At 43.7% G+C, this 9,038-nt stretch overlaps 1 protein-coding gene across 1 annotated transcript in view; it reads right to left on the bottom strand.

The window, feature by feature from the left end:
• Positions 1–9,038, bottom strand: part of LOC108792271 (protein kinase C-binding protein NELL1-like) — a 187,751-nt gene that overhangs the window by 107,793 nt on the left and 70,920 nt on the right. The window contains exon 3 of the mRNA XM_018563012.1: positions 3,759–3,854. Coding sequence (XP_018418514.1) covers positions 3,759–3,854 — 96 coding nt within the window. The remainder of the gene's footprint in view (positions 1–3,758; positions 3,855–9,038) is intronic.

The raw sequence follows: 9,038 nt of genomic DNA, 5'->3' as shown, positions 1-9,038 counted from the left end.
TCATGTTTCCCCTCATGAGGCGTTTTTCTAGAAAACCGTAGTATGCATTACTGTAACTGAAGCCGAGTCAATGCGAGGGGACGTTTTGTTTTATTTTAGCAGCTGTCTGGATTTAGGCAAATTTCCATTAATTAGCTTCAAAGTGAAAACTAAATTTGTTCATAAATAAATTAAGCGGCTCATGATATGAATAAGTGATCCTTGGCAAAGCATAATTGCATAGAAAGAGGCAGCAATAAGCCCGGCCGTAATCTCCCCACCACCACACCGCAGGACGCGGCGCCATCTTTGTCCAAGCGTCATCAGACCCTTCGTGGATTTAGAGGCTCTCTTATAGATTTATCAGTTTCGGGGATGTGGACATTAAGCTATATCTAACACTTGGGTGGATTTCCACATCAAAAAGCAACTTCTACATTTTAGAAGAAGCCGGGGATAAGGATTGCGCCACGTCGTTGCAGCAAAAAGGGCTGAAGAATACAGTAAAGCTGCAATATTCAATGGAATACGTTATTTTTTTAAAGAATACGTAATCTTAAAAAAACTGGTTTCTCTCATTTACTCCTTTCTGATCTCTTAAATAGATCATGAAAAGTGTTATATCTGTCCGGTACGTGCAGAAACACAATGCCTGTTGATCCTTCCAGAAATCTAATAAGCTGGCAACTTCCTGTGCTCTCTGTCTGTGTTGACTGCTATAGGTTACATTGTTTCCAACTATCTCTATGGACTATAAACCTATTATGGAGAAGAGGGGGATGTGTTCTCTAGTCCTGTGTTGGGGTGACACTGCTTTCCATCCATAGATACAGTGCAGTGAATGAGCGTGGTCACACTAGGAGGCATTTTGCTGGCAGGATCACAGGTTAAATTAAAGGGGAAATCCATAATGCTGAAGAAGTATAAAGCTTATGGGTTGGGGGGATGGGGGCTCTTTGACCTTTTTGACATGGGAGCTAAAGGACCTTATCCCGGCACTGCTCCTATACAGTCCTTGGAGTGGCTATTAATCCCACAAGAACAGCATCCTTCTCTGCTGAAACCCTCAGCGCTGATTGAAGTGTTCACATTATCTCATCAACATTCCCAATACTGCTACAGACAGTACTGATGGTCTCAAACATTGGGCAGAGACATGAGACAACAGTCAAGCAATCCAGCCAAACACAGCGTATCTACGCCAACAGCAGACAACCCCTCCGGCTGAATGCGTTTGCCGCACATTTCCTCTCACTGAGAGTAGATGGTAAACTTGGTGCCAGATTGACGACTCCTCACTAAAACTCGCCGGCGGCAAACTTAAAGATAAACTGTTGCAATTAATTAGCAGTATTCTGTCTATGAGGATGACAAGTCATTGCCACCAATACTTCATTTACGATAGTCGCTGGAAACTGTCACAAGAAATTCTCCACATGTTGTCTGGACGCATAATATGTAATCAATCTTACTACTTAATGGTGCGTGTTTGGGGAGTGGGTACAAAACAACAATGCAGAGATAATTCATGAATTCCACGAGAGCTTAAGGTGTTTAACTAAAATCATTCGGAACTGTAACATAATAGAAATACAAAATTCCATCAATGGGAAAAAGGATTTTTACACACCGACACTTAAGGGTCCCATAATAATAATACCATGCTAGCACTTGGAGGCCCCAGAATGACACACTGACACTTGGAGGCCCCAGAATGACACACTGACACTTGGGAGTCCCAAAACAATGACAGACTGGCACATGGAGATCCCAGAACAATTACAAATTGATGCTTGGGGGTCCCTATGATGCACTGACATTTGGGGGTCCCAGATGAATGTCACACTAACACTTGGGGGTCCTAGAACAATGACACACTGACACTTGGGGGTCGCAGAACAATGGCACACTGACACTTGGGGTTGCAGAACAATGGCACACTGACACTTGGGGGTCCAAAACATTGACACACTGACACTTGGGGGTCCTAGAAAAATGGCACACTGACACTTGGGGGTCCTAAAACAATGTCTCATTGACACTAGGGGGCCCCAGACCAATGACACTCTGACACTTGGGGGTCACAATAATTTAACCGGTGTGGAAGCAAGAACCGATGATTTAGCCCATCCAGAGCCTCCACGATTTTCGCTTTTCACAAAAAAAAATGACAGTTCCAGGGACTTAGTTGCAGGTTAAAGCTCCCAAATTCAGGACCACTGAAGATGAAATGACCCCACAAATAAAGATTTCTATACGGATCAAACTAAAATGAGTAAAATAAACAATTCATCTGCAATTTGTGTAATTCATCTCAAGCAAAAGCCAAGAACCTCCATATAGATTCTCCACAACAAAGACACATTGTTTCCCAAGCCTGTCATTTCACATTTATATTTTCACCGGCCACAATAGGTCCAGCAATCAAAAGAAACATCTCACATGTTTCCTCATTGTATACGGAGTCCCATTTACAACGGCCGGAAATTGCTAATTTGCAGTTCTTTTGACACACAATATAGATTTCCACTACATGCCTATTAGCTGCTCCTGGAAGTTTCTCTTCTTTTTATGTTTTTACCATATCGCAAAAAGCCTAAAATGACCCAATAACATTTATGTGACTTGATATATAAAACCTTTTCTGTCTTTTTTCTTATAACATTTTGCATGCAGCCTTATACTGGATGAGGCTCATTGTATGCAGGGAGACTGAAGAAGCAACGTGGCCCAAAATAATATCATTTTTGTTTTGTTTCCCTTTTGACTTTTCTTTTATAATTTGTCTACTTTCTACAACTTGTATTTTTGCACAGACAACAGAATGATATCTTTTGAATGTATAAAAAAAAGCAAGTGCACCGGGGGAACCACATATTTTATATCTTTGTATCTGTATATCTGTATCTGTATAGATAACCCCCCTAATATTGCTTATTTTTCAAACTTTAGTTGCAATCCACATGTTTCAGGAATTGATAAAGTGAAGCTTTGTTGAATTTAACGTTTCAAAATTGCAAACACATGCAAACCAGATACGTAAAGGGTTATACATATACCTGAGTGCCAGACCTTTGCATAGAGATTCTCAAGGGCCCCAATGCCCAGATACAACTAAAATGCAAACTCTGACTCAAGTTTACTAAGACTGGCCCTTCCTAAGCTTTACTATTGATCAACGAGGCCTTCAATCAAAAGTAGGGATCCATAGTAAGAAGTGGAAGGGACAGGGCCAAGCATGAGGTATAGTAAGGTATAGTAGAGCTCTTCAAGCTACAAGGAGCTCTCCAAGGTAATTGAACACACGTGTAGGCAGGTGCCAACTTTTGGCTCTTTGAAGTCAACCTTCAAAGAGCCAAAAGTTGGCACCTGCCTACACGTGCGGTTTCTGCTTTCACTAAGTAAGCAGAAAAACTGCCTCCCTGATGATAATTGGAAAGGATTTTCATCTCAGAACCTCCACCGATCAGATGTTTTGCAGCAGCAGTTGACTTCCCTTGGCTTCCCTTCAAAACACATTGCTTTTCGAATGGGTTTCCAAGGCTGGACAATGCTTGTGCAACATAATGGGAAACAATAGGTGTCTGAACACAGCATGTGATCCAAAAAGAATGACATTGGGAAGCACTGGTAGCCTCAGAGCTGCCCAGCACTGCTGGTAAAGCAACTGACCAGCACATTTTCCATGCAAGACAGCGGGAGGAGCACAGGTAGACATTTCCTTTTTATACATTGCAAGAAAAAAACAACATCAGATAACAAGCTGTTCTCCACCGTACCTTTCTCGCAGTGGGCTCCGGTGAATCCAGGAGGACAGGCACACTTGTTGGGGGCCACGCAGGTTCCGCCGTATCGGCATCCTTCTTTGCAGAAAGCTGGAAATAGAAATTCTCAGTTTAACATCCCTCATAAAATATTATGTATCAGGTAACTTATTGTCATTTTTTATAATTTGTGTCTTGGTGGTATCGACCGAGAGGAAGACATTGGCTCCATGAGATGATGGTCCTCACCAAACTGGAATTTTACATTGCAAGGAAGTCAACATGTTTCAGGCATCTGTACCTTCTTCATCAGGACTGCATGTATGTGTGACATGAGACTGAAGTGGGAGATTAAAGCTGAACTCCAGGCAAGCAGCTAGATACACAGATACAGGATACATATATGGGAGCTGTTTTACTTGTCATGTCATTTTCAAAAGTTATCAGGCTTTCTAGGGGTCATGTCACGGACCTGCTAATCCCCTGCTACAGCGCTTAACTTACATATGCTCCCTGATGAAGGCAACGTAGATCCCTAAAAGACATTGGCTTCTTTGGAGACTTCAATATATACTCTGACTACCATCATTACAATTGTCTTTTGTTGGACGTAGGCAGCGCCCCTCCTGGTAGAACAGAGCGATTGCTGGTTGCTGGTAGAGAATAACTTGAATGACAATTGTCCCGAAGCTTGCAATCCAAGAACAAGCCACCAAGGCGAGGATATCTCCTGTATGTCTATCATGAAAGGTCCCTTTGAAAGTAAAGCATCACCAACACCTCTCTCAGAAACCACCTGCTACTGCACAGGCGCAGGGTGCAGTCTTCTGTACTGCAGGTAAACGGGCACTTGCGTGCATGCGTGTGCCACGGAACAGCCTCACATAAGCGCGCCAAATGGTGCACAGGAAGTGATGCTGCTTCCTGATGGATCGGCCTATTTAAAGCCAGCCTACCTGACTACAAGTTGCTGGATTGTCTTCAGCTTCCCCTGTGTTCCTTGTGATTGTGATTACCTTGCTGACTTTGAGCCAGATTGTCCTTGACCTTGTTGATTGCTGCCAGGCCCCTGACCTCCTGCTTGCTCACTGGACCTGCCTCTGTCTCCTGCCTTTGTACCTTGCTGCCCGACTGGATTGACCCCTGGGTTGTTTGACCTTGATCTTGGATCCTGCTCTGCACTCCGCTGCCTGCCTGGTTTTTGACTACAGCTCAGCCTGACCCGATCCGTGGCCGGAACTCCGGCTTGCACGGTGTGATCACCACTGGCACCTGTGCCACTCGCTGTCCACTCAGACTCTGTTCCCAACTCCAGAGTCTTTGGGACACGAGGTGCAAGGGAAGCCTCCTCCCTACATTCAGTCTCCACCCAGGTACGTGACAACTAGTGATGGGCTCGGGCGTGTTCGCAGCTCCACGTGCCGGGCCCACCAGAAAGCTGACAGCGCCATTCACAGGTACTGAGACATTTCCCGATCTCTGCAGCTGCGGACCGGGAACATGTCGCAGTACCTGTTATTGGCGCTGCGCGCAGTCAGCTTCCTGGCGGGCTCGGCACGTGGAGCTGCGAACACGCCCGAGCCCATTACTAGTGACAACCTCCGTCATTGAGCGCACACACAAAAAGAGTGAATTATAACAATTCCGTCATTTCCTTTGTTACCTTTTCTTTAAAAAAAATCTCCGGCAATAACCGCGCTGTTTTATTAACGAGACTCTTCATCATTTTCCGCCGCGCGCTCCATCACAATTTATCGACAACATCGCACAATAAACTTCCACTATTTTTCTGCCGTCGGCAAGCCGAAGACGCTCCGCTTTAATCTACATTTACCCGCTATGATAAATATTTATCCCCGAGCGGGATTTTATTGGGCGTTAATGTTGACAATGACATACGAATATTGCGCCCGCCTGTAAAAAGGGGGATTATCTATCGCCAGCCTTTCCGCATTACTGTCTCCGTTGTTTCATTGTTTAGCGGAGCGTACCTGACATTTAGTACAGATTATAACTGCAAATAAATAAATTCCATTCATATTTTAAATAATGCAGCAAGGGGATTCAGCAAATAGCGGAAGAGTCTGAAAATGAAGCGCGACGTCCAATGATGAGACATGTGAATGGGTAGGTATCCCTTTGCGCACAATTCCTGATATGGCCGCTTTCAACTAAATTGCACATATAGCCTCCCCTGTGGCGTTTCCCCACAACTTGCCTTGTTAGGGGTAGGGTTGGAAGAGTGGCCACCAGCTTCCAGGACTGTTGTGTCTCATGTCCTCATAGCGGTCCGTCTCGCATTAGCGAGAGCATGGAAACAATCAGAACCCCCCTCCTTAAACACAGTCATACAGATTCTAAACACGCATGCACATTTTGAATTTCTGTTCGCCAAGGCTAACTGTAGACGCCATACTTTCACCTCGCGTTGGGCCTGCTGGTTGACAGACACCAGATGCTTGACACATATCACATGATGATTACCAGACCCGCATTCCCTCATTGGTAGAGACGCTCTCCACAAGCTCTAATTTTTACTTATTAAATAAAAAAAATTAAGACTCAAAAACATTGTTCATCCTCTCTGTATCACTGAGACTTTTAGACACCTCTCCCTGTGTAAGACTTTTTCTTTTTCTTTCTAGTTTCTGGGCATTCCAACCGATTGGTGTTGTAATACTTCCATGCACTGCACATACCAACTCTGTACTTCATCTGCTGTACATGATACCTGTTGTATTGTTGTCCGATTTGTGCCCTGCCTTACGCATCTTGATTGTATACACCTATGAATTTGGGCATTGCCCTTCCTGTACTGTTGTATTGTTTTTGTCTTCGTTGCTATGATAAAAACTCAATAAATTCTTTGTTAAAAAAAAAAATTGCACATATAGCCAAAGTTTAGAAAAATAATAATAATTTGGCTAGTGTAGGGAAGGGTTAGAACCCTGATCAGTTTATTTTTGACTGTCTGTGCCACGTTTTCCTTCACTTCCTGTCCCATGGCAGAGAACAGGAAATGACAGGAAATCTATGCAAAGAAAAGGGGAATTCCCATCTTATACAGGTGCCACCAGAACAGAGGTATCTATTAGAATATTTTCCCAATATTCCTCCTCTGGGAACAACAGTAACATTTTAGATTTTCTATCACTTGAGGAACACAACAACGAGTTGGAGGTGATGACTCAGCCTCCAAATTCTGCGCATCTCAATCCAATCGATCATCTGTGGGATGTGCTGGAAAAACAAGTCCGATCCATGGAGGCCAATCCCCTCACAGCTTACAGGACTTAAAGGATCTGCTACTGACGGCTTGGTGCCAGATACCACAGCACACCTTCAGAGGTCTAGTGGAGTCCATGCCTCCATGGGTCAGGAAAAGGGGGACCTACTCAATATTAGGCAGGTGGTCATAATGTTATGGATGATCAGTGTATATATACATATATATTCCGGTTCTATACCATTGTCTTAAAGTACTTTCCCAGATAGCAAGGATAACTTGCCACAAACTTGTGTCAGGGTTAAACTGTAGACTTGCAGAACACTCGCAGCACAAGTTCTAGGCGACACTTTTTGAATTTGTAGCAAATTTGCTTGGCAAGTCTACAGCAAGAGTCCTGCAGGTCTTAGCATGAGCTCTGCAAGCTCGCTGGTCTGGAGACTTGCAATGCAGACTTGCTGTAATTGTGCAACAACATTGTAAAGCTCAGCAAGTCTAGCAATAGATTAGCGAGTCATTTTCAAACTAGCAGCTCAATTGCTTGTTTTCTGGGTTCTAGTGGTATTGGTTTACTGCTATTTCTATTGGTCTAATCTCCTGCTAAAACCTCACCATACACATTCTTACAGCCCTGATGAAGGGAGCACAGATCCACAAAATGCATTGGCTTCTCTGGAAACTCGCTGCTCCCGATCTGCTGCTTCAGTCTCAACTTTCCTGGTTTGGTCAGTTTGGTCTACACTGTACATACATGTTAAAGCCCAATTTCACCATAATATGCCCCCCCCCCCACCTACAATCCCCCTTCTTCTCTGGAGCACCCCAGTCCCCTCCTCCCACACCCGACACACAGCATTTCGATTTCCCTTCACTTTTGTCTCTGTAAAAACGGTCACCGCGACAGTGAGGTGGGGTGAATTTAGGACAACAATAAACATTCAACTAATTGCTGGTGCAGACTGCGGCGATCGGGTGGGGGTGCACACAGCACTTGCCGCGTGGCCCTATTGATTTCGATGGGGTTACATCTGCGCTGCAATTGCTGAAAAAAGGTATATGTATCTTTTTTTGGCGACACACGGGCGGTATCGCGGCTGCAAACCGCACATTAGAAAAAAATGGCACCACCAACGAGATCTGCTGTGGTGTGCGATTCCATGACCATCCGCACGGTTCTGTGCACGATTGCTGCGCGGTCACGGATCGCCCGGGTGTGAACCTGGCCTCAGGGTCTAACCTTGTCTTTTTTATGCAAAGATACACATTTAAAAAAAACATGTTTGGGTGACACATACACTTGAACAACGCAACATGAAATATTGAACTGTTACAACTTGTAAAAAAAATGTATCCTAAATAAAGTACAAAAAACGTTTTTTGAGAACTCTTAATCTGATTCTGCAGAGCTGTAAATTGAATCAAAGCTTTCATCTAAAGGCAATCTAAATGGAATCTCTAATTGGCTCACGCGTACATCAATTGTGCATCTTTTTTTCTTAAGATCCTCTGGAAGTTTCCATTGCATTTTGAATTCTGTTTTCTTTCAACTTGCGCCTTTTTTAAATTATTTTTTATCTTTGACCAAAATAAATCAAATTAAATTTTTAAAAAATACATTTCAATTCAATTTGATTTACTGCATGCCATGAAATACTAAATTTTATAATCATCGGATTTACCCGCAAATCAAGTCATTTCCAACCTATCCCAAGCTTCCTTTATTGTTTGACCTCAAGGAAACTCATTGAAACATGTCCACAGATGGTCCAACTATTGAATCAATACAATCAGAATATAGAAATAACTCTACTGTCAAATTCATGAATTGAAAGGTGCAAGGACCTGACAATGGTCTGCAAAATATTAGGAGGTTGGGTGGAAAGTGGTGGTGCACCCTAACTGGGGGATTGGGGTGCGGTCCCTCACACATTCAACATTGAATAGGATGTACTATATTACTGCTCACAGACTGTGGCCATGCTCAGGGGTGCCCGATCTATGTTGCAACTTGAGACCACAGGGATGGAGGGTTTGGAGCTGGTGGTGCACACACTCAGTGTGGGGGGGGG

Source organism: Nanorana parkeri, unplaced genomic scaffold (assembly GCF_000935625.1).
Source record: "Nanorana parkeri isolate BGI_ZX_2015 unplaced genomic scaffold, ASM93562v1 scaffold622, whole genome shotgun sequence".
NCBI lineage: Eukaryota > Metazoa > Chordata > Amphibia > Anura > Dicroglossidae > Nanorana > Nanorana parkeri.
This window is presented reverse-complemented; position numbering and strand designations above follow the sequence as displayed.